This window comes from Telopea speciosissima, chromosome 7 (assembly GCF_018873765.1).
Source record: "Telopea speciosissima isolate NSW1024214 ecotype Mountain lineage chromosome 7, Tspe_v1, whole genome shotgun sequence".
In the NCBI taxonomy this organism is placed as follows: domain Eukaryota; kingdom Viridiplantae; phylum Streptophyta; class Magnoliopsida; order Proteales; family Proteaceae; genus Telopea; species Telopea speciosissima.
The window spans coordinates 7,846,595-7,873,753 of record NC_057922.1 but is presented as its reverse complement, the minus strand read 5'-3'; the positions used below and the strand labels follow the sequence as shown (position 1 = coordinate 7,873,753).

General features: G+C 40.6%; 1 protein-coding gene across 2 annotated transcripts in view; it reads left to right on the top strand.

Annotated features, from left to right (window-relative positions):
• LOC122668142 (isoamylase 3, chloroplastic) overlaps nt 1-27,159 on the top strand; it is a 74,003-nt gene that overhangs the window by 38,491 nt on the left and 8,353 nt on the right. For both annotated transcript variants that reach the window (XM_043864727.1, XM_043864728.1), the window contains 8 exons: nt 351-414; nt 2,141-2,240; nt 4,124-4,224; nt 9,925-9,976; nt 18,021-18,083; nt 24,154-24,243; nt 24,332-24,404; nt 25,303-25,382. In XM_043864727.1, the coding sequence (XP_043720662.1) occupies nt 351-414; nt 2,141-2,240; nt 4,124-4,224; nt 9,925-9,976; nt 18,021-18,083; nt 24,154-24,243; nt 24,332-24,404; nt 25,303-25,382 (623 nt within the window). The remainder of the gene's footprint in view (nt 1-350; nt 415-2,140; nt 2,241-4,123; nt 4,225-9,924; nt 9,977-18,020; nt 18,084-24,153; nt 24,244-24,331; nt 24,405-25,302; nt 25,383-27,159) is intronic.

Genomic DNA, 27,159 nt, shown 5'->3' with positions numbered 1-27,159 from the left:
ATTTAAAACTCAATCTTGGAGCAGTCAGCATCTCTTCTTAACTTTCATTCCTCTGCTCGTTCCAGTTATTGGCTTCCAAGGTCCATCTAATTTCTACGCTCTTTCATAAAATATAATATTATTTTCCTATCCAAAACTTGAGATATTTTCAATTTTCATTGTGCCTTTCTTCTATCATTTATGTTAGAAATGCTTTGAGAATTGGTAACATGTTTTGGGATGTAAAAAGGAACTATTCAGCATACTTGGAGGAACAGTTGATATCCTTGACTGCCATTTCACTTTTCTCTTTTCCACTCTTGCTTTTAATATCTTTTCATGTTCTTAGCGGCAAAATTTTCTGTCATCAGGGAACACCTTAAACTGCAACCACCCTGTGGTCATGGAACTCATACTTGACAGTTTGAGGCACTGGTATGTCAGCACAGTCTGTTTAATCTTCATTTCTAAAGAGTTGCTAATGTGTACTTCTTCCTTATGATAACTATGAACAAGTTTGTTGGCTTTTGTAAATAATTTAATTGATATCTTCCAGCATCTCATGCAGTTCATATTCTCATTAGAGTGTTGCTTTTGTATTTGATTAAATAAATATTAAGTTGTACTTTAGACTATTCCATGGCATTTTCCTTGAGGTGAGCAGCGTGAGCTGTGCATTCTTTATCATCAAGGGCACACCAAGTTGGCAGTGGAATTGGAGTTTATACCCGGGGCATGGTACTAAATCTCATTTCGTTTCGGTGTTTCGGTCTGACCGAAATTTCCGAGATACCGAAATTTCGTCAAAATATGGTATTTTTCTGTGGGTGTAAAATGCCAAAAATGACCGAGATTTCCGAAATTTTCGAAACGAGATTACTGAAATTACCGAGATTTCCGAAATTTCCTAAACGAGATGACCGAAATTTCCGAAATATTGCACGTGACACTTTTAGTGACTTTTTCAATATCTCGCGATATATCGTGAGTCCACGATATTTCGTCGATATCTCACGAGATATCATCGAAATATGGTATTTTTCCATTTCGGATTGGTATCGTATCTCGGACAGCTCGAGATATACGAAATTTGGCGAAATATCGCCGAAATTTCGTGAGATTTTGAACCTTGACCCGGGGTGGGGGGAGGTGTATGTGACATGTGAGCTGTTGACCTTTTCTTTTTCATCCTTATTTGGGCTCTCTTTCTTTGTGCTCAGCTTTTTGTCTGTTCATCTTCCTTCACTCTTCTAAGATTCTGTAGCTGCCTACTAAGGACTCAGGAATTTTTACCTTTTGTTTTCTTATAGACAACAGAAACCTATGAATATTAACAAATGTTAAAGGGTTATACATTTTGGGGGAGGATAAAATCCCTAGAGAAGCCAAAAAAACACAGAAATTAGAAAAAGAGTTGATTCCTATACTCCTTGCGTTTAGGGTCAATGGAAGACAAAAGATAAAGATAAGATAAGGGGAGAAGAAATAAGAGAGATCATGGTGAGCCAATCTTCTAAGTTTCTTTCTAAATCCTAAGGGGGTTGACAAATATACCACTGGTTTGTGAAACAAATGGCTGGAAAGACCATATGTACATGCTATACTTGCTTACTTGACTAAAAAACAGGTAAAATCAGGTCCAAAACAGACAAAGCTCCCTGTCCTCAACAGAGATACTGTACAACTTCATCCGTCGAATTCCATTGAACCACAGAAGCCTGACAACAAACTGACTACTCTCCTACTTGGATTAATTATTACAAGTTGACATGCTTTCCACTTGGATCCAAATTTTGATAACTGGTTCAGTCATGGTCCATCTTCTATGACTTAAAAGTTGATGTCACCAGTGAATTCTATTCATAAGAATTTCTCTACTTCATAAAGTTTTGACTTTTAATATTACAGAGTTGCAGTATTTGTTCAGATTGTTAGGTGTGTTCCACCCCTCCCCCTTTAGTATTAGCTTTACTGTCTTAATTATAATTTTTGCTGTAGTTGGTAGAATCCTTGGAAAATTAACATTACTCAACTTTCACCTTAAATGCCAATTGTCCATTTTCTACTTATTAGTTGTTTTCTAATTATCATTTTTCTGCCTAAAATTGTTCTTATTCAAAGAATTGTTCCTTTCCCCCCTTGTGCTTTTTAACCATTGAAGGGTCATTGAGTATCATGTGGATGGATTTCGATTTGACCTTGCAAGTGTTCTCTGTCGAGGAACTGATGGTTCTCCACTTAATGCTCCTCCACTTATTAAGGTAAGCTGGATATGTTTTCACTGTTTACTAATTAAACTTTGAGAATGCAATTTCTTGTGAAGATGGTGATATTTAATGTTGGAAAACTTAAATGTGGAATCATGTTGCCTGCCACTCTGTGCAAAATACGATTTCCTATTTATTTTGATGAAACTAAAAAATGAGAAGTATTGTAATGTCCCAAACTCGGTCAAGGTTCTAGGCGCTGCTCTTGTAAGCACCGACTCAGTGTGTTACAATCTTACATTAATAGTAATAAATAAAGCCCAGTCTCGCTTACAATGTAGTGGAAGCATTAGATATTGGATAATAGTTCAAGTCAAATGTATACACTGGTGGTAGTTATCTACAATGTTGTACAACTAGAATCTTGTTCATCATTCATCAACATTAAATATTCTGAAATAACTTTGTTCTCAAAACAATAAATGGAACAGAGACATACATAGCAGCTCATAAAACTTCACTCTTTATTTAATGGGTAAAATATACGTACCCCCCTAAAATGTACCCAATATTCCTCATACCCCCCTAAGGTTCTGACAAGTCCACACGCACCCCCTGAAAATTCCACGTACCACCCCTACTTTTCAACCTAAAGCCATTTAAGTCCATGCCATTAATTTCAGGCGTCAAAAGCTAACGTAAAGAAGGTAATGTACAGTTATACCCTTTCTAAGGCTAAAGTACCAAAATGCTCTTTACTTAAAAAACAAAAACGGCAGAAATTAAAATAAGTAAAATACCCAAATCGCCCTTTCTCCCTTTCCCTTTTGCGATCGAACTCCCTCAACCCATGATGGATCCCAGTACGGAGAAGTGATTTGATCCAGATTGAGAGAGTTAAAAGAGTTAGGGGCAGGCCTAAATTAACCCTAGGAGAAGTGGTGAGGAAAGACATGCGATGCTTAGACCTTGTATCAAGTATGCCTTTAAATAGAGTTGATTAGAGGGCAAGGATCCATGTAGCCGACCCCATTTAGTTGGGATAAGGTTGTGGTTGTTGTTGTTTGTTGTATACTATGATATTTATCTATTGTTGATATCAAATTGACAGCATTTTGATCTAGGGTTTAAGAGTTTTTCATTGTTGCTAAATTTAGGCAGCAAGCTGCCATTTCTGTGGCTCTGTTGTTTAGTGTCAGATCAGTTCTTAGACTGAGACCAAGCTCCGTGGAATAATTCTAGTATCGATTCCCTGTACTGTTGGCCTAATTCTTAGGCTTATTTCTACTTTGTTGCCACTGTTAAAAGGGGTTATACTTGCTGTAGTCCAGTACATTCAATCCTAGTGTTGGGTTGGGACTTGGGAGTCTTACTTGCTGTTTAGTAGACTTAGAACCACCACGGTGTTTCCTTGGAACTTGGAAAAAGAGCATATTTGCACTGAAATAGCACCCCTGGCAAATGTCCAAACACTCCTGGAGTTCCAGGCATGGCTGAAACAATAGAAGCACAATCTGGACAGGCTCCTGAACGCAACCCTTCCCTCCCTCCCCCCCAAAGATTGGTTCCTAATTTCTCCACATTCATTTGGCTCCATTTTCAGTTAATTTGATGCCATCTCCACTGGGATCCATATGGAATTAGAGAATGAGTTGTTAAATGGCAATGGTACCATGACGAGGGTGAGTGGATCCCATCCAGCGTGTTAGTGTAACAATTAGACATGCACATCTATCAAAAAAGAGAGTACACACACATATCTATGAACTTCTAGTTTTGTATGTATGCCCTAAATGCACACATTATGATTTATCAGCTGGATAACTGCAATTTGAGTTTTTTCCGTCAAACATTGTGCTATTTGTTCACAAAATCATAATAAGTTAGAAGTTGGTTAAATTATCTTACGGTTGCTTTATTGTAACTGATTGGACCAGGCCATCGCTAAGGATGCTACTTTGTCAAGGTGCAAAATCATTGCAGAACCTTGGGACTGTGGAGATCTTTATCTTGTTGGAAGATTTCCAAATTGGGACCGGTATTCTTTTTCTACTTTTTTTTTTTTTGGGGGGGGGGGGGGGAATTGCTCGTATTAATTTCCTTTCAAAGATTGCTGCGTGAACATCTTCATGTTATTTGAATTTTTAAAATTTGCTTATATTTGTTCAGTGTGTTATTTCATTTGTTGTTGATGGCTCTAGAACATAATCTGTGACGATTTAATAGTTACATTATAAAGCAATTTGACTCATGTTGAATAAATGTGTTGATTGATGGACTAATTGGCTCATCAATTGTGACAGCAGCCAGTCTTTATTTATAATGAAACTAGAATGAGTACAAGTACAGGAATGCTCCTATATGGACACAACTACCCTTATACCCATATTACAACACTCCCCTCAAGTTGGTGCATATATATCACGCATGCCCAACTTGCACACAATAGGGTGAAACAACTTACTACTTGAAGCCCTTAGTAAAAACATCAGCTAGTTGGTCCCCAGATTTGACAGAAAGAGCACAAATAATTCCACTATCCAATTTTTCCTTGATGAAGTGACGATCAATCTCTACATGCTTCGTACAATCATGCTGAACCAGATTGTGGGTGATGCTAATGACTGATTTATTGTCGCAGTACAACATCATGGGCATTGTAACAGGAATGTCCAAGTCTTGCAAAAGAGTTTGGAGCCATAACAACTCACAAATACTATGAACTATAGCACAAAATTCCGCTTCAGAACTGGATCATGCAACAACAGCCTGCTTCTTGCTTCACCAGGTAACAAAATTGCCACCTACAAAGGTGCCATAGCCAGTAGTAGAGCTATGGTCATCAGGAGAGCTTTCCCAATCGGCATTTGTGAAGGCTTCAACACGGAGATGATCATGGGGAGAGAACAACACCCCTTTGCCCGGAGCAGACTTCAAGTAGCGCAAGATGTGAAACACAACTTCCAAGTGTATGGAGTAGGGATCATGCATATACTTGGGATTGAGAACTGAATTTCTCTCCCATCCTTCTCTGGAAAAGCTATGCATTTCTACTCTCACCAATAGACTTCTTGATAAACCTTCTCTTAAGTGGTTCTTTTCTGTTTTTATTATAACCTGTTATTTTATTTGGAATCTCAGAAACAAAGTGTTAATTGGGTTATCCAAACCTGGCCCCTATCTGGTTCTTCGGAATATTACTCGTTGACTTTTTATCTTAATATTCATCCACTGTCCCCTTTATCCCCCCCCCCAAATTTGTCTGACCAGGATTATTATGGGTGCTCCCCATTCTTTGCTACTGAACCTATCCATGTGTTAAATTGCCATATTTTAATCTGCACAGGAATTTTTTTACCCAACCTAAACATCTCTGGTTGGGCTTATTGCATTTTGTTAGCAAGGTACTAAACTTGGGTCTCGGTACCAACTCGACTCTTGGAAAAACCGAGACGAGTCGAGATCTCACCGAGTTGGTGCATTTTTTTTTTTTCAACTCGAAGCCTCAACTTTGGGTCAACCCGAGATCTGGACCCGAGATCCGAGATCTCGCCGAGATATGTCGAGTTTTGTCCAATTAGGTAAGGTATTTAAGTGGTAGGTGGGTTAAAATAATGGGTCGAAACCGAGATCCAACCGAGATCCGAGATCTCGCCGAGATATTGCACTTTTGAAACTCGTAGGCAATCTCGTCTCGGCTTTTCCAAAAACAGAGAAAAGAGTTCTCGAACTATGAATTGTTAGAAGGACAATGTATTTTGGTAGCTGCAGGATTTTTGGCTACTGGTCATTTTTAGAACCTGAAGTTCATAGCATTACCTTGGGTCTTGAGCATGCTAAATTGTTGGATTGCAGGGTCTAAGTAGTATGGTGCAGCAACAAAGAGCTTACAACCTTTCTCCTAATTCCAACCCACACAGCTTGGCCTTGGCCCTGGCCCCTCATTCCATATTTTTTGAAGATATCAAATACTCTCATAGGACTCTCTGTTTGTCTAAAAGAGGATTCTCAAATTGTTTCTTTGGTTAAGAAGGTGGCTTTTCATGCCTTGAAAGGTGAGCGAAATTTTGTAATGCAAGGGAACAATGTAGATTTATCTATTTACATTTTTTAAGTTTTTCTTCTCTTATAAAAAATACTCACGGCATAAGCAATGTCTTGCCAAGTATGGGAAAGGTAGATTAGTTTGGAAACTAACCTCTGATATGGTCCCCGATCAACGGGTTCACCATCCTTACTCAAGAGTTGACCATTAGCTTCAATAAGAATATCAGCTGGACAACAACCTAACATCCCGGCTTTGTAGAGAAGGTCAAGAGTATACTTTCATTGAGAGAGAAAGATACCTTCAGTAGATCGGGCTACTTCTATGCCATGAAGCAACTTGCCCAAATCTTTGATCTCAAAATCTCTGCCTAGATATGCCTTCAAACAAGAGATTTCTTCAGTATCATTCCCAAATGACGACAATGTTATCAACATGCATTCTGACGGTAATTTTCTCACCTAAGCGCTTGATAAACAAAATATGGTCAACATTACTTTGTTTGTATCCAAATGTCACTATAGCCTTATGAAATCTGCCAAACTAAGCACAGGGTGATTGTTTCAGACCATAGAGTGCAAGTTTCAATTTGCAAACCCTCCCTTGAGTTTTTGAGTAGGAAAAACCAAGAGGAACCTCCATATATACTTCTTCCTTCTCTCCATGAAGATGTGTTCTTGACATCTAGTTGTTGCAGAGTCCAACCAGGTTAACTGCACAGGAAAGTATAATCCGGATACTGTCCATTTTTGCAAGGGAACAAGGGAAAGATGAAGGTAGGAGGTTGAAGAAGGAGACGAAGAAGACGAAGAAGAAGAAGAGAAGAAGAGAAAATGGTGCAATGTTGTGTATTGGAGTATTGTTTCCACCACACCTATATTACTTCACTAATGAGATAGAAGAAGTTACATACACCTCCCTAGGAGGTAAAAGGTAAAAACAGAAAATTACAATATAAGGGAACTCATTAACTAACTAGTTCCTAAAGTACCCTTACAACATGTAAACTCTAACACTCCCCCCTTCAAGATGGAGAATAAATGTCATGCATTCCCAGCTTGCATAATAGGGTACCAAACTGAAGAGAAGAATGCCCTTTGGTAAAGATGTCTGCCAATTGATCATCAGTCTTCATAAAAGGGATGCTAATGCAGCCAGAGTCTATCTTCTCCTTGATGAAGTGTCGGTCCACTTCGATGTGCTTTGTTCTGTTGTGTTGCACCGGATTGTGAGCAATGCTTATGGCTACCTTGTTATCACAATAAAGCCGCATAGGTTCATCAGTATCAAACCCCAACTCTTGAACCAATCGTCTCAGCCATATAAGTTCACAAACTCCATGTGCCATTGCCTTAAATTCTGCCTCTGCACTGGATCTAACTACAACAGGTTGTTTCTTGCTTCTCCATGTGACCAAATTACTACCCACAAATGTGTAATAGCCAGATGTAGATCTTCTGTCTGAGATAGATCCAACTCATTCAACATCTGTAAAGCCTCTATCCTCAGGTCATGTCTGGCATACAATATTCCTTTCCCTGGGGAGGACTTCAAGTATGTAAGGATGCGGTATATAGCATCCAAGTGCCCACTCTTGGGGGCATTGTCTCTAGGAGTACTCATTCTTCAGAATAGCCTACCTGAACCTCTCAAACCATGCTTTTGGAGACTGTTTGAGACCATATAAAGCCTTCTTGAGGAGGCACACCTTGCCTTGAACTGAGGGGAACTTGAAGCCAGGAGGGGGATGCATGTATACTTCCTCCTCTAAGTCACCGTGGAGGAAAGCATTCTTCACATCCAACTGGGACAGTGGCCAATCTCTATTAGCTGCCAATGATAAGAGAACCCGAATAGAATTATGCTTAGCCACAAGAGCAAATGTCTCCTGATAGTCAATCCCATACACTTGACTATACCCTTTTGCCACCAACCTTGCCTTGTACCTCTCAACTGCACCATCAGTGCGATACTTGATTGTATAGATCCACTTGCATCTAACTGGAACTCTTCCCCTAGGAAAGTTTACAAATTTACAAGCACCATTCTTCTCAAGGGCCATCATTTCCTCAGACATGGCTTGCTTCCACTTTAGGTCAGACATAGTCTCTGTGAGATTCTTGGGAATGGAAATAGAAGAGAGAGCAACAGTAAAAGCAAGACCTGTAGGAAAGAGAGCATCATAGGAAACAAACTGGGCAATAGGATTAGTGCAAACTCTCTTTCCTTTTCTAACAGCAATTGGAAGATCTAAATCAGAAGGAAGAGAAGGGATACCACTTGACTGAGGATGGTGGAGGTCAGGATGTGGATCCAAAGAGGACTCTTGGCAAGTCTTCTTTCCCTTTCCCTTTAAGCATCCAAAGAGGACTCTGTTCAGGCTCTGTTCAGAGGTGGAGGATGCAGAGGGAAGGAGGCTGGTCGGGAGACAAGCAAGAGAGAGGGACGATGTCAGAACTGTAGACTGGACAGAATGGTCGATGTCGGAGGATGGAGCAGTCGTTAGGCACGTGAAGGGGTTTGAACCAGTGGGTAAGGGGATGGAAGGGACCAGCGGTAGAGGGGTGTGACCGGTGGGAGACCCGGAAGCTGGTTTCTCTCAGGGTCAGGGGGTTTGCAATTCCGCTGCGACTCCGGCCCTAACTAGAAGAATGGCAGAGGTTACCAAGGGAAGGGTTGGGGGGGTTTGGAGGAGGGGGTAAAGGTAGGAGATGTGGTTACTAGGGCCAGCAGGGGGAAACCAGAAGAGGGAGGGGGCTCAGAGGAGGTGGGGGTGCAGAGGGTGAGCTGGGAGGAGTCCCAAAGGCAGTAGTGGTGAAGGTAGTTGCAGATGAGGTCGGATCCGAAGGGTAGGAACAACATTGGTCTGTCAAATGACCGGAAATCTTGCATGAGCAGCATAGCGGTGAGTGCCAATTGTAGCTGATCTTGTTGGGTCATTTTATGTAAGATATGTTGTAGATAGTCAAACTACTGCATGTGTTAGTTTGGGTCTTCTGAATTTCAGGCCAAAATTCTCTTCTTTTAGTCATTTGCAAATCTTAATTTTGTTTAATGGGCTGGACAACCAGTCTTATTTCAGTCTTCAGTTTTCTAGCTTCAAGTGGGAGTTGAGTTTCTGGATCCTGTTTGGCCTACCATGGGAAGCCTCCCTGGATGACCGTAATATCTACCAGGTGGCAGATCAGGTGGGATCCAAATTTTATGGATGGGTGAGGTGCATGGTGTACTAATGCTCACTTCACGTATCTAATTCAAGACCGATGGAGTAGGGGCCGTAGGGCCACATGGTGAAGTCAAGCTTTCAAAATTCATCAAACAACCAAGTGTTCAAAAAATGGTTAAAAATAAACAGGTTGCCCAAAATACAATGGAAAATGACAGCAACACTACGTGCACACTCGGTCCATCCATGTGATTGAATTTGGCACATGGACAATCCAGCTGCTGCCCTATCGAATGATGAGAATTGTCATAACACCCCTCCATATGCACAAACTCAGTCTATAAAGGAAAGCATTCCCTGACAAGTCACATAATAGACCTTTTCCCTCTCGCACTTCGTACTATGAATATTTAATATGCTTTACTCATTTTTATTCTTCAAATCTTTGTCAATGGCTCTGAGGTCTTTCCCTAGAACCATTCTTGACGCTTGACGGTCTGTCTGTTGACTGATATTTTGTCATGCAGGTGGGCTGAATGGAATGGAAAGTACCGTGATGATGTGAGAATGTTCATAAAGGTAATTCCAGTCGATAAGATCATTACAATGAGGATTTAAATCAAAGTCTGGTAGGAATGACCTAGTTGCACGACTTGCACCATATAAACTACAATGACAATAGAAGATAGATTTTACATGCACAAGAAAGGAAATCAATGGTAGGGTGTAACAGAGTGTAATGGCAGAACACAATTCTTGTTTCTGAGCAAGTAGTTTGGGATGAGGCTTAGGCAAGTTGATTTGCTGGTTAATAGTTGTGTTGAGTTGTGCCAGAAAATCAATTAAATGGAAAACAGTTTAGAGGTCTGATTTCACTTGGCATTTGCATTTATGTTACATGTATGATGGTTGTGAGTTGTGACTGACTTGAACCATAATACCAAGATTGTTTGTATAGAGACATGCCGTTGAAGTCCATTTACACATTGATTGTTCAGTTGAGATGATAGGTGCTAGTTCTTGAATTGATTTGTATAAGAAAGAATATTTAAAAGAACATGCATGAAAACTGGTAACACATTGAGACATAAAGCATTACTAAAGGTACTTGGCATTGCATTTATGTTACTTGGATAATGATTTATCACGGGTCACTTGAAATTTGAGCAAAGTTATGAACTTTAACTTAGAATGTAGGAGGTTTGATAACCAATGGGTTGCAGCTGAACAAGGAAGCAGAAAGGAAGAAGAGAAGACGAAAGAGGAAGAAGAAAAAGAGAGATGAGAGAATCGTGAGTTAGGGAGTGAAACCTCCTAACTCATATTTACTTCACTAATAATTCTTTAGGAATTACAGAGGACTCCCTGAGGAGGTAAAAGAGAAAAAGAGAAATAAAGGCAAAATTACAACTCTATGACTTATAATAGAAATAGAGACAAATATACCCCACACATAAACTCTAGAACTTTAATACTGGTATTACTGCTTGTGTAGTGAGTTGGTGTTGAAGTCCATTTGTCACATGCACGTTTATATGTATAATTGTTGTCAAGTAGATTTCTTGATGCTGTTTTGGTTGATGCTTCTGTACATTTCTACTATCAGTGCATTTCTTTGTCAGGATAACCACAATATAATATTGAAACCCATCCCATCTCATGCCCTCTGGCCAGTCCTCTCACTCTGGTACCCCCAGCCAATCCCTTGTGGCCCGCACAATTCTGCTCTCTCATACTGACCCTAGGCTGGTTCACCCTGAATCCCAGATCAGTGCCCATTTCCCTCCCTCCGGTCCCCTCCAGCCCTCTATCATCCCTCATCCACCCCTTTGTGTCTACCAATGGCACGACATTAGTTCCCCTACTTATATTCCTTGCTCAGCAATGAGAAGCTTTTGCCACTAAGTATGGATAGTCGTAAGCATGTCCTTTGCTTAGACAACTTGTCATGATAAAGTGGGATTTCTTGAAGATGTGTCTGTTTGACGGGTTGGGATTAAGTTTTTTTCCATATTTTAGCCTATTGTGGTTTCTTGGGGTTCTACCCCTTCCCTTTTGCAGGCCCTTGACTCCTCCTTTGTAAAGGCAGGGCCTTTTATTTTGTTTGTTCTCTCCCCTTTGGGTCTTGTTGCTAAAAGGAAGCTAAATTTTTTTTGGTGAATAAATAATTCATTACCAAAAAAAGAGCAGGAGAAGGAGGGGAATGCACAGGGAGAGAGGGGGCGAACTGTTCAAAAGCGGACCCTAGGAAGGGCCAGGGGGAAGAAGAAGAGAAACAGGTAAGCCCTAGGTTCTGTTCCTTGGGGAATCTACAATAGATCTATGAGGTAACAAGTGAATCTTAGAGCTAACATCAAAGAAGATGGCCTTCCAAATCATGTCAAGAGAGCGGGAGTTGGAAGTCCATCTTCGAAGATTCCGCTCCATCCAGATATGAGTGCCCCGAACACAAGCTTACCAACAACATCACAATTCAGAAATAAAACTACCAAAGAACCTCATATCCATCCAAAGCCACTCCCTAGAGAAGGATAAAGGTCTTCTACTACGGGGCCAAAAGGAGTCTAAAGCTTTCTTCCAAACTGAGCAGGCAAAGGGAGGTTGAATTCCCATCAGCTATCTTGGAGATGGTAGCTTTGAGGGCTAGGGGTTGAAGGTGAAGGATTTTGCACCAGACCCAAGAAGAGTCGACATGAATGGGAGCAGTCCAAATTGACTTAGATTTAAGAAGATAGGAGTATTCTACAGATGCTGAGACCACCCTCTCTTTTGGGAAGACATATGGATTTCCAACTAAGGGGGGTGGAGAAATTTGGAACACTCTTTTCCTTTCCAGAGGAAGGCACAAAATAGAGATTTCATGGCTTTGATGGTAGATTTAGGAAGCCTCCATCCTTCTATTCCTTTCGTCATTGACAATGTTCGTATTGAGGGGGAGAGGACAGAAGAGGATAACATTGAGGGGGAGAATATGGACACTCCAATACTGGAATTGCCCAAATTGGACTTGCTTACATATTCATGGCGGAAGACTCAGACAAGGCAGCCCACTATCGACCCACCATGTCAATCAGTACTTCCTGATCAACCTCCTTCATCCCAGTCAGGTAATGAGGTTCCTCCCATTGATACTGATGACACCAATGTTCCTATTGTTATTAGGAAAGGAGTAAGAGCTTGTACTCAACATCCTATTTCTAACTTTGTTTCCTATGAGTCTCTGTCCCCAGCCTATCGTGTCTTTGTTTCTTCTTTGTCCTCTGTGTTTATTCTACAGGACTAGAAAGATGTTATCTCTAATCCTAAGTCGAAGGAAGTTATGGTAGAGGAAATGTAGGCTCTGGGGAAAAATTGGCACTTGGGACCTTGTTCCTCTTCTGATAGGAAAAAGACCTATGGGGTGTAAATGGGTGTTCACTGTAAAGCAAAAGATAGATGGTAGTATTGAAAGGTACAAAGGCAGGTTGGTTGAAAAAGGCTTTACCTAGACCTATAGTATCGACTATGAAGACACATTTGCTCCTATAGCCAAGATGAATTCAATTCGAGCACCACTGTCATGTGCTGCTAATCTTGGATGGAGTCTCCAACAGCTGGATGTTAAAAATGTTTTCCTTAATGGAGATCTTGAAGAGGAAGTGTACATGGATATCTCTCCAGGCTTTTCTTCTCCTTCTGCTGGCAGAATCGTGGGCTAGAAAAGAGAGAATGAGAGAATAATTGTTTAGCTTCATTGATAGGTAAGCCCCTCTATTTATAATAGAGGGGAAAGTTACAAGAGACTAAAATAGGCGATGTGGGACTAAAACCCACATGGCCGACTTAAACTTAATAATACCCCAAAAGGACCAGAATACCCCCACGGTATTCTGGAATACATATTCCAACACTCCCCCTCAAGCTGGATTATACAAATAATTAAAGAAAGAAGATCCAGCTTGACCTAAAGAAAAAAAGAACTCCATAATAATGCTAACACTCCCCCTCAAGTTGGCGCATACAAGATACTAATGACCAACTTGAACAAAATTGGAAAAAATAAGTTGTAGCAGAATCCAGCTTCAAGACGAATGCAACTCCCAAATAAACCTTCAAGAACTTGAAAAAATAGATCTTCAAAACTTGGGCAGACTTGATCAGCAAATCGGGACTGAAATGTCTTCCAAAAAAGGCAGCTTTCACCAATCTTCTACTACTGTCCAGTGATGAATCTCTGAATGATAATCTTGAAGATAAGTAACTAGGGTAGCGAGCAGATGAATCAAGTAGCAGAAAAGATCAAGCAGCGGAAAAAATCAACCCAACTGTAGAACCTCATATAGGCAGGTAATAACCAAACATCTTCAATACTTTAATACCAATCTCCCCCTTACGGCAAACTCAACCCAATAATGAAGGATACCCAGTAGCAATGGTAGAAACACTGATCTTCTATGTTTTGCTCCAAGTGTTCCTGCAAGTTCTGCTTTCTGCAATGGCTGCAGGTATACTGTACATAATCCCCCCCTCACGTGTAGTAGTACACGTGGACAGAAAATGGAGATGATGTAAGAAATAGTGCAAAAGTATAATATTCCAGAATTTTCCAAAAAGGTGCTAAGGGTAATGGAAAGAGAAGAAATGGCAATTTAGAGAATACCATAAACTTCCAAGGTGGTTATGAGTATATGCCAAAGGTATGATATGGGAGGTGGTGAAGTGAAAAGAAGCAGTGGGATAATGAATCATGGACAAAGCAACACAGTAATCTACAACCTTCTTTCAATCGATCAAACTAATTCCAAAGCGCCAATCTTCAATGATCAGATCTGAATTATAAAAAAAGGTCTAATTTGTAGAAGGAGAAGGCTAGAAAGAGAGAAGAAGGGAGAGATCGATTTAAGAGATGGAGTAGGGTTTTGTCTCTTTTTCTAACCTAGATCAGACCTTCTCTGATACCATGTTGGTAGAATCGTGGTCTAGAAAAGAGAGAATGAGAGAATAATTGCTTAGCTTCATTGATAGGTAAGCCCCTCTATTTATAATAGAGGGGAAAGTTACAAGAGACTAAAATAGGCGATGTGGGACTAAAACCCACATGGCCGACTTAGACTTAATAATACCCCAAAAGGACCAGAATACCCCCACGGTATTCTGGAATACATATTCCAACACTCCCCCTCAAGCTGGATTATACAAATAATTAAAGAAAGAAGATCCAGCTTGACCTAAAGAAAAAAAGAACTCCATAATAATGCTAACACCTTCTATAACCGATAAGGTGTGCAAGTTGAGGAAATCCTTCTATGGTCTCAAACAGTCATCACGGGCTTGGTTTGGCCGAATCCTAAAAGCCATGCAGAAGTTTGGATACCGACAAAGTTACGTTGATCATACCTTATTCATAAAGAAGAATGACAATAAGGTTATTGCTCTTATTTTATATGTTACTGATATAGAAGTAATAGGCAGTGATGACACAGGAATATCCAAGTTGAATGCTCAATTGGCGAAGGAATTTGAGATCAAAGATTTGGGACCGCTTAGATACTTCTTGGGAATAGATGTAGCAAGATCCAATAGTGTTATCTTTATTTCCCAGCAAAAGTATGTTCTTGATCTTCTCAGTGAGACTAGTATGCTCGGGTGCAAACTTACAGTTCCCCTATCGAAATGATGCAGATTTATCACCAAATTGGGCTTCTTTTATTAGGATTAAGTCTAGGGTTGTGTAATATACATGTTGGGCCTTTGACCCCATGGGTTTTCTATGTAATAGGCCACTTTTATGGGCCTAAAGTTGGGGTACATGAGTTGCATACTGGATTAGTCCTATACTTAGTTTATTTTCATGTTTTTAATGTTTTAAATTGAACCGGTCCAAAGATGGTTTGAACCAGTGGTTCAATTGAAGTGATTTTATTAGTTTTTCTTTTAATTGTTTAGTTGGGCTGGATTAGGACTCTATTTAGAGTCTATTTCAGTTTCCTAATCAGTTTTAAGTTTTTTGGTAGGTTAAGGAATGGGTTAAGCCTTTCCTTTTTAGTGTAGGAGTCTAATTTTGAGCCTTTCATATAAGGTTGTAAGGGGGCCAAGTATTAAACACGAATTTGATTAATGAAAAAGCTTTTGTTTGCTGCCATAGTTGCTGCTCTACTCTGTTGAGTGTTGCCTTGTGAGTTATATCAAGGTGAAGGGACTGGTAGATCTCCAGTTGACTCCTTGCATCTGGTAGTACAGGGAGGATCTGTTATAAGGGATTGGTGGACCTCCAATCAACTCCTTGCATCTTGTAGATCGGGAGGACCTGCTTCTAGTCTTCAAGCTGCTGCCATTGAAGACCTGCAACTCCAAGTAAGTTTTTAGTGTTATCCATCATCCCCCTCCTTCTCCTAATCCTCTAAACCCATCCCCATCGTTCCCCATTGTTAATACTCAGTCCTTAATACCTTCCTCATCCACCATTAATACCATAGATCCATTAGAACCCTAAAACCTGCAACTATTCTTCTTCCCTTCTAGAAGGTCACATGCAAGGTAATTTTCGCGAGAATTCTGCCCAGCCAAATCTAACCATTAGAACCTGCTAAAATTTTGATCGAATCTTCCTCTAACCCTAACAAAGACTTGATCCAAATTTCAGAATCATCCACCCAGCCGATTGTCTGAAATTATACTTTTACCCCTCTCTGCTATCTCTACTAGGAAACCTCCATAACTCCAGATTTAACCATCTGATTTAGCTGTAACTTTCAGCATATATTCCGCTCCACCCTACCCACACTCTACCTAAATATTTAGCCCATTCAACCACCTGATTTCCTACCCTAGATTCCAACATCTTCTACCTTTCAAAACCATAACCCTAGTTGCTGCCCAAAACCATCTAAAACTTACAAATCCTAGTTCATTAAACTCCCCTAAACCTGCCTAGCTTTACCATATAAGATTCACTTTCATTACCCTAACCCTAACCCTAAATTTGACCTAAAAACCTCAATTATGCCCCCATCGAACCAGCAATTCTACAGGTCCTGGTTATCTGGCTCCTAGTAGGTCTCCTACCTAGCTAGGACTACATTACGAAGTCAATCATCAACTTAGCAATAAGGATGGTGATCTAGTAGATAGGGAAAGATATCTATTGTAATATGGGTTCAAGGGTAGTTTTGTAGTAGGGATATTTCTCTGTTTGTACCTATTCTGAAATGTTCTCCAGCTCATTATAAATAAAGAGGGGCTGTGACCATATCGTCATAAGCCATATTTCTCAAATCTCCACATGGTATCAGAGCAGGGATCCACATCGGAATCCAAACCCTAATGGTTCTCTTCGTGAAGCCCTAGCTCTCTCTCTACCATCTTTTCCTTTCCTTCTCTCATTTCTTGTGTCGTAAGCATCACCAGGCACCACCTCCCTCATCCATCTCCTTCTCCCCTTTTCTCAGTTCCAGCCACCGTCGCCACCTTCTAGCAGAACTTCCACCCTCGTCTCTCTTTCTCGGTTCGCCTTGGTGGTGAGTTTTTCTCCCACCAAGAGATTTTTTGACCAACGCATGGTCTGAATCTTCTCTTCGGCTGCGGGTGTTTAATATTTCTTTCGGGATCCCTTTGCTGTTGATGAGTTTGTGATTCTGTCCTGACCAGTCCACCTCTTCTACTAGACACAAAGGAGTTAATCAACATGATTTCCTTTCGTTCCCTACCAGCTCCATTAAATTAAACGGGAGCAATTACTTGATGTGGTCGCCATCTTGCTTCCTTGCCATTGGTTCCCGTGGTCTTTCTGGATACCTTACAGGGACATCTATTAAGCCTACTGAAGCTGGTCTTTCTCAAGATAAATGGATGACATCCAATTTACTCGTGATGTCATATCTCATCAACTCCATGGATACTGAAATCGCAGGGGGTTATCTTCTTCTTGATACTGCTTCCAAAATTTGGAAGACTGTTAAGGACACTTACTCACAAGTCGGTAATGCCGCCCAGTGTTATGAACTTCGCCAAAAAATACATGCTACCAAACAACAGGAGTTATATCTTTCCCAATATTATTTCAAGCTGCATAGCATGTGGCAACAGTTGGATTTTTATGGGCCCTTCACCACTACCTGTGATATTGATGCTAGTCTTAAGTTCCTGTCCTTTTGTTTATTTCTAGTACTTTGTGATATTATAAATAAACGATAGGCCTCATGGTTAGATGTACATTCCATTCTTCTAATCGTGAATCCCAAGTTCTCTCCTCTCCTCTCTTTCTCTTCTCTTCTCTGTTCTTTTTTCTTTTCTTCTCCATGTGCGAGTGCTTGTTATTAATGTTTGGTATATATGTTGTGCCATTATACTTTATCATTTGTGGCTTTCATGTCTAAATTTCTACCCGTTTAATTTGTGCATTATGAAATCATCTTTTCTACTTTCTAGCTAAACATTCATTGATAATCTTTGCTTCTGTTTATCTCTGTTGCAAATTGCATATCTTTGTAATATTTATACAGTGATGTTTCTCTAGCTAGTTAATTTGATGCATTTTCTCATAGAAGAATTCCCAAATTATTACCCATGCTGCCTCATGAACGTAGACATTAATTATGTTCCCGTAGTCATAATTGGACTAATTTAGCTGCATCCATGCTCACAGGGTGACTTGGGTATGAAAGGAAGTTTTGCGACACGTGTGGCTGGATCTGCTGATCTATACAAAGTAAGAGCTACATAAGACCTTAAAACCATGATCTGGACATGACATCTTGGTAGTTAAGCAATTTTCTCTTCATATGTGTCTTCTGGACCCTTTCTTTTTTGAGTAACAAAAACTTATTAACTTAACACTATAATAAGGGAAGGGGCCATTGCTGGGAGCAATGGTAAAAGGTTCGGGCTGCTAGGGCAAATGCCTGGTTTTGAGTCTTAACAGCGACCAATTTGCACACAAAAAAATATGCCAAAGGTTAGGACCGTTTCCAAACTCAGCATTCCCAGGACGGCAGGACCCCACACAGGTAGGACCAGCACAGGGTAATGGCCCTCTATAACACTAGAGTGAGGGAAGTATATTCTTCAAATGTTACAGAAGTTTTTTATAACATTATAGATGATCTTGTTTTTCATTATAATGGTTTGTAGGTCCTTTTTTTTTAATAAATAAAAAATTTATCTGCAAAATCAATGAAATATAGTTCAACAACAGGAGAAGAGCAGGTGCGGAACAAATACCCAGCAGCACCCCAAAAGACTGAGAACTAGAGAAAAATAAAACAAAAAGAAATAGAGAAGGCTAAATCTCATAAAGGATAACCATCCCAACAACATAATCTAGGATAGACGACACCTTTTTTAGCAAATTCATCACCTAGTTCATTGCTTTCTCTTGGCCTCCACCAGTAGGAAATTCGCTGAAGAGTTCAAGAGAGCAACATGCTTAATCAAATGGGAAGCTCTCCAAGGCCAATCCCTCTTCCATCTGATCCAGCTAACTGTTCGAGTTTTAGAGAGGAAGGAGAAGAAGAAAAAGAGAGGGAAAGAGAAGAGCACATACGGTTGTGTTTAATCTCTCTTTTCTCAAACTAGAGACAAACTTCCTTATATTGAAAAAGAATAACTAATTACAGAGGGCCCTGGGCCTTATACAAATAAGAAGAAATATAAAATACATGTCCCATTTTGGGGTGCATGCGTAAACTGACTTACCACGCCAACAAACATAGGCTATGTCCGGGTGGCTGGGTAAGGGGAAAGATAGATTAGCTTGCCTACTAATCTCGATATTTTTCAGCATCTACTGAGGGCTCACACAATCTTCTCCTAGTTTGCTGATTCGATCAATAGGAGAGAAGGTTGGTTTACACCCTAAGCTACCTGTCTCGTAAGTAGATCAAGGACAAACTTCCTCCGACAAACACCGATCCTGCTTGGATCTTGAAACTTCAATCCCGGAAAAATACTTGACGGACCAAGATCTTTGATCTCAAACTGCGAGCCAAGTAAAGTTTAAGCTTGGATTTCAGTTTCGGCCACGTCTCCACAGTGACCACAATGTCATCAACATATACAATAAGAGCCAGTAATAGTGTTGCCCTTCCTTTGTATAAACAAAGTGTGATCAGCTTGACTTTGATGTATCCATTCTCAGAATAGCTTGCCTAAACCTCTCAAACCAAGCCTTAGGAGATTGTTTAAGGCCATAAGCGCTTTCTGAGACGCGACCTTTTCCATTGCTACTAGGATGCTTGAACCCAGGGGAGAGTGCATGTAGACTTCTTCTTCTAAGTCGCCATGTAAGAAAGCATTCTTTACATCAAGTACGAGTATAATATTGCGATAGGTTTGCGACCATTGAGAGGAGTACCGAATGGAGTTATGCTTGCGGCTGGGCGAAAGGTTTCTGATAATCAATGCCATACACACAGGTATAGCCCTTAGCAGCCAGTCTTGCCTTATATCTCTCTACAGTACCATATTAGGACTTGAACTTGGTGTAGAATACCCATCGCATCCAGAGAACTCTCCCCTTTGGGAGTTAAGCGAATCCCAGTGTGGTTCTTCTCAGGGCCACCATCCATTATTCATTGCTTCTCTCCATTTTGGATCAGCCATGGCCTCTACTACATTCTTAGGAATAGAGATGGAGGAGATAGCCAGCAAGCAATACATGCAGGGAGGCAGAATCATAGGAGACGAGGCTTGGCAATGGGATTAGTCTGAGCTCGAGTTCCGCTGCGGTGAGCAATAGGAAGATCTAAGTCGGAGGGTGTAGGAGTAGAGGAAGGTATACTGTCTCGGGATGAGGAGACGAAGGAGGATTTTGGCGGGTCTTACGCGTATGGGAGCCATGAAGGAGGATTTCTCTTGTCCTTTGTGTACACAGTAGCTCCCCTTGCTCTCTGTTCACCTCTGCTCGGAGACTCCCCTCAACAACGAGTATCCTCGGACCTTTTCTTTCCCTTGTCAATTTGAAATGGGAAATAGGGACGAGAGAGAAGGAAGGAAATGATAGAAACTCGGGAGCCTCTTGACCTCACTACCACGACTCCCCCTGAAGAGGTAGTGAAAATACGGGGAGATGTTCAAAGAAAGAAACATCTTTGGAGAGAAGCCACCGACGGGTAGGAGGGTGATAACATGTGTAGCCTTTAGAGGTAGAGGAATACCCAAGAAAGATGCACTTCGAGGACTTAGGATCCAATTTAGTGTGGGCAGATTTGCTAAGATGGACATAAGCGGATGCAACCAAAGACCCGTGGGGAAGTGAAAAAGAAGAAGAAAGTAAGGGTAAGACCGCAAGAGGTACTTTGAAGTTCAAGACACTGGAGGGCATATGATTGATAAGAAAGACTGCTGAGTAAGGCATCGGACAAAAGGTTTTGGAACATGCATTGTAAACCAAAGAGACCGGGCTACTTCAAGCGGGTGGCGGTTTTTCTTTCAAGAACCCCATTTTGTTGAGGGGTATCAACACAAGCCACCTGGTGGATAATGCCACGGTCGAAAAAAAGGACTCCAAACCACCATACATATACTCTCCACCTTTATCGAACGGACAATCTGAATACGAGTTTGAAACGAGTGTAAACCAACTCATAAAAGTTTTTAAATGCAACATAGACATCACTCTTTTGTTTCAAGAGATAAACCCAAGTAACTCGAGAGAAGTCATCAATAAAGGAGACAAAGTAGCGGAAGCCACGTAAAGAAGTAACAGGGGAAGGGCCCCAAACATCGATTTGAACAATGTGAAAAGGTGAAATAGATCTATTGCTAGAAGATGGATAAACTGTCTTACAACTTTTTGCAAAAGACAAGGTTCACAATGGAAAACATGATTGACAGGAAAAGAGGTAAATAAATGTGGCAACATTTTTCTCATAACAGAAAAGGAAGGATGTCCCAACGCCGGTGCCAAGCAAAATGTCCTCCCGTATCGTCCGCCATGTTGCCCACACACATAAGATTGAGCTATCGTCACGGGGAAGCACAAGTGTCGAGAACATATAATCCATCGTCTCACGTCCACTGCCAATCACTTTCTTCGTCACCAAATCCCGAAAAACAATGGGTAGGAAAAAATGTGACAAAGCGTTCAAAGATTTAGTCATTGGCTAATGGAAAGAAGATTAGTGGCAAAGTTGGGAACATGAAAGCAGGACTTGAAAGGGATAAGTGGAGTAACTTGGACATCTCCCTTACCCGAGATGGAAGAAAGGGAACCATCGGCAATTTTTACCTTATCTTTTCCGAACAAACCGAGTAGGAGTTAAAAGTGAGACCTACCATCATGTGATCCGTGGCCCCAGTCGATTACCCGTGTAGTGGCGGATGAAGTAGAGACCGTAGAGCGGTGGAAGTAGTGGGTGCGAGAGGAGGATCCATCCAAGTGTGCTACAATCCGCGAAAAGCTGCTTATGTCTTCTTTGGAGAGGAGGATGAATCGGACTCGTGAACCCCAACATGGGCTTTAGGCCCATTCTTCTTCGGTCCTTCTGTCCTCCGGATGCGAGAAGGTGGTTTCCCTGAAGATCCCAACAAAACTCCTTTTTATGCCCGGACTTGCCACAATAGTCACAGGAGAATCGGCCTCTACCAGCCCCTTAGTGAAGGGAGGACGGTCTGTGGAGTGGATGAAACAAGAGCGAGCGCTCAACGGTGGGAGTGGTCTCCATAGCACTTCTACGCGTCTCCTCACTCTGTAAATAACCACACACCTCCTCCAGGGAGGGAAGACTTGAGTCGGCCAGTATACGGTACCGTATGGGTTCAAACTCGAGTTAAGACCTCCAAGAAGGAACAGGACCCTCTCCTTCTCAAATAAGCGATGCACTTTAGGCTCATCAACGAGGACACACCGGAGATCTCTGTAGTGATCATACTCCTCCCAAAGTCCCACAACAAGGCTATAGTACTCGAGAGATACTTTTGTCACCCGACGTAGGCTAACAATCATGTGAAGAAGTTGATAAACCTTTGTAGAGTCCCCCACTCTATCAAAAATACGAGCAACACTATCCCAAATATCTTTGGCTGTCTCCTTGCTCATAAACCTTCTTCCAATCTCCGGCTTCATTGAAAAAATGAGCCAAGTCATCACAAGGGAGTCTCGGTTTCCCATTTAGAGTAACCCGGATCATCAATGGAAGGGGCCTTAAAGCTCCCGGATATATATCCCAACTTCCCCCTACTTGAAGGATAAGCTTCATTGACCGTGACCAATCCAAGTAATTGTTACTATCAAGCTTAACAATGGGGAGCTGAACATTTGGATTCTCATATGATAGAGGGATTGGCAAGGCTGCTAATGTGGGAAGTTCAGATGTCTCAACAGTTTTTTCACCCATTGTGGTTGTAAAACAAACACTTGAGAGGAGCAATCAACAGCACTTCAAGCAAGAACAATAGATTCCCAAGTAACAGAAAAAAAAAAGTAGGTAACCTAGACCACAAAGCTTGAAAAAGCTTGTAGAGCCTCACACAAACAGAAAACAGCAGCGGAGTAGAAAAGAAAAGTCTTCCTTACCAAGAAACGACAAGTGGGTAGTCCAAAAAGCTCCCAAACAAAGCTCTAGTGAAGAGCTATTGCCAATCCCACACTGCGGTGGCGGAAAGCAGGGCGGAACAGTCCTGGCCGAGATTCACTCCTGTCCCTTGGATGCTCCCAACCGGCTTGAGATGACACAATGGGAAGAAAGGTAACCTCCAAACGAAACTAGAGCACTTGGTTGCTCTCCATTTGGATGAGAACCGAGAGAGAAAACAGATCTGTGAAGAACCGCAGGTTGGAGCTCAAACTCCAGCAACAACCAAGAGAGGAAACCACCTCTTGGTCCACTAAACACCCTTCTAACACCTTCAAACTCCGGGAAGAGTACGCTCCGATACCATGTTCAGTTTTAGAGAGGAAGGAGAAGAAGAAAAAGAGAGGGAAAGAGAAGAGCACATACGGTTGTGTTTAATCTCTCTTTTCTCAAACTAGAGACAAACTTCCTTATATTGAAAAAGAATAACTAATTACACAGGGGCCCCTGGCCTTATACAAATAACAGAAGAAATATAAAATACATGTGGTTATATACAAGAATACCCTTAAACTCCTATTCTTAACACTAACAACATTTTCTGCATCTCCTTTCACCATGATATTCGAAAAGCCAGATCTCATAGTCATGTCCAAATCACTCTGAAGGATTAAATCTTTGCCCTAACTGACTCTCTCTCTCTCTTTCCCATGGGACCCAAATAGACTTTAAGAATCGTCCGGACAGCATCCCAAACCATTCTTCTAACCACAGGGGGTCGTGGATTCCCCAGGGAGATCCCATCAAAGTTCAGTTTAACATAACGATCGATGTCACTCAAGATTCATGACCCGCTCTACGGTCTAAGGTGATAATCTGAGATCAATCATGATTCATGAAACAGATAACTTTAGACCACCCTAAGAGAGAGTATGTTGCTGTTTTTGAAGTTTTTCATGAAGTTTCATTTCAAAGTTGCATCATGTTTGTCAACTTCCATGGACTTCCTATGGTAATTATAGTACTAACACAAAGTACTTGGCCATTGTTATTTAACTCCATGGGTACTTAATTCTATTCCAGAACTGACTCTTTGAACCTTGCCACAAGGACAGATTTTGCTTGTTTTCATCCCGAAACCTTGATTTGACTTAAAATCAACATCATTTTTATTTTTTCCAAGTCCTGAAATGTGCTAAGCCACATTGGTCTATATGTGATTTGAAGTTGTTTCCCTGATACCTGACATTCTGACCTGTTGCAAAGGTAAACAAGCGCAAGCCATATCATAGTATCAATTTTGTCATTGCACATGATGGGTTTACACTGTACGACCTTGTATCCTACAATAACAAGGTATTATTGCAACCTTGTTTTCAATTTTTCGTACTTCTATTGATCATTATAAATAGAACTTTCTCTGTCTTAATTGTTGGTTTCATAGCACAATGAAGCTAATGGAGAGGGCGGCAATGATGGATGCAATGATAATTTTAGTTGGAACTGTGGTTGTGAAGGTAATTCTCTGCTATCTTTCTTTCTCATCCATGTATTGATCACCTTTGGACGTGATTGGGTCATTAGATTGACAGACAGAATAACTGAGAATATTTAATAACCAAATGGTAGCACTATTTGATATAAAAGGTGAACATAGATAAAACTCCCTAGGGGGCAGGGCAGGGGTGTTTGATGCAGTGCAGTCGCCTGGTCCACATTGTGCATGATCATCCCCCGGACTTACATGAACAAGCTCACGCTGATACTCATAGAGTCCATCATTCCTCTGCCTATCACTTTTTTGGCCCCTGTGGTTGCCTTTTTGTTTCTATAATTCTTTCTCTCTGCTCCAGACTCTAAGAGGACTCTTGATGTTGCAGACAGATCAGACTTTGAATGATATTGAATATGATTTTAAGATTAGGGGGTTAGGGGATGGGAGAATTTCAGAAGATTAAAAGTCTTGAGTCAAATTCCTTCTAACTTCTTAATTGACTAATCTGTACCAAGTGCAGTAAGATCTACTAGACTACAAGCCATAAGCATAGTGATATATGGATCTGCGCCCAGTGTCTATTTAATCTAGGTAGTATGGACACAGGAGTCAGATTCATTGCCTCAGGTAATATTCTATAGGAAACAAAATGTCTTTGTTACATGGCTGTTAATCATTGTAATTAATTTTCATGCATAATTCACTTGCCTTCTTCTATCAGCATGCTAAATAGAGATTTTGTGGAGAAATGAGGGTTAATAATTTTTTTTTCTTTTATTTAACATTTTGTTCATGAAATCAGAATAGTAGTAAATTGTGTTCCATGGTAATACAACCCTACATGAGGCTTAATGTTGAATTGTTAAGTTTCTCCATATTTGGAAGCAATCAGACTGATCCACTATGCATGTACTGAACAGGAGAAACTGCCGACAACAATATAAAAGCTCTGCGCTCCCGTCAAATGAAAAACTTCCATTTGGCTTTAATGATCTCCCAGGTATTTTATTTACCACAAGTTTTGATTTCGAGTACATTCCTTAGTTATAAAGTTGACTATCCCTTTAAAATGTACTTTTATGGGGGGTGGGGTGGGAGCATACAATCTCCTTTTCTATGCTGCATGGATTAAGGTTCAAACAGTCTTTTAATGAATATTTGTTATAATAAAGTTTAACTTTGTCATATTCTGTTGAACTGACCAAGTGGCTGTTCCCTTCTCTATGTAATGTGGTTTAGGCATAGTTAAAAAACTCGGCAAAATCTCACCAAAATTTCTAAAATGTCGGTGACTTCGACATGGCTGAGACAAAATCCTACACGAATAAGGGATTCAACACTGTTTCGGTCAAAATTTTGATCATGTCCGTATGTAGACAAAAATGCATTGTTTTGGCAAAAATTTCAGTCATTTCGACTGTTTGCCCCTCAAAGTGGCCAACCAAAACTCCCGGCAAAAAATGCACTGTTTCGACACAATTTCGGTCAGGCTGAAATGAGACTGAAACTCGAGTTTTCAAACTATGGAAGTGTAATGTTTATACTTAAGCTTAGACATGCTGTTAACATATGGCTTTATTTAATATTCTTTTTTTTTAATCCTAAGGCATGTCTTCTCTCACTTGCTCTGGTGTCAACTGTTGAAGAAATTAAAGAATAAAGGAAGAAAGAAAATTAATGTTATATACGTTCTAAAGCTAAGTATCGGAACCTCTTTATAATGGAAAATGTGTCATGCATGCGGTCAAATGTACCTGAAAGTTTTTGAAAAGGCCTAAAAACTATAACTTAAATACTGTTTCTGAGCTTAATCCTAACTATAAGAGTGACTAAGTAATCCAAGACAACCTAGCGATGAACTGAAATAAAAGAAAAATAATATTCTCATCTTTGGTAGAGGCGGAATGCCAAGTTCAAGTAGGACTTTACTGAAACTCTCCAAACTTGATCCCTTATGCTCCCATTCTGATCAGTATTGGGAGGAGTCAAATGACACCAACTGATGTGATTTGAACAGACAAAGTAGAAGATTGATGAAGGAATAAGATTCTGAGAGTTCCTGGTAGCAGAACTCATAGATGAACCTGGTCTTGCTACCACCTTCTCCAATTTGGTTTCTACACTCTGATTCTAACTTTCGAATGATTTGGAAGACCAAAAATGACTCTGATTGTACTGATCCTGACCAACATAAACCCAATAAGTTCTAATACTCAATTTGGATGCTCTGTTTTTCAACCCATCAGCAGACTCTGTTTCTCTATAAAAGCTTATTTCTGTCTTTAACTTCTAGAAAAAAGACATTATCTTCCCCTACATTTGCTTTGTCTCCTTTTACAATGACCTTATTAAGTATGCAATACTGCTCTGCAAGAACCCCATTCTCCTATTGGACCAAAATAGGCACCATTAACATCCATCCCATAGCGCAATCACTCTCCCCTCGTGCAATTCCAGATGGACCCAGATTTCCCAAAGAAATCCATCAAAATTCAAGTTAGCATCCCCATCCAAGGCGGCTGCCACATCAGTTCAACCCTAACTATTGCTACTCATGAAAATAATATTGGGCTTAGATCAATGAGTAATATACCCTCCAGGATGCCTTTCAAAAAGTCATCAACTGCTGCTAAAGATGCTAATTTTGTCCTGATCTCTGTTAATAATAACCTGCCTCTTTGCAAAGTGATCATGAAATGAATGAGCAGTTCAGAACTATGGTCAGTTCCTAGGGATGTAGTAAATTCTGAATTCATATATACACTAATTTTAGAATT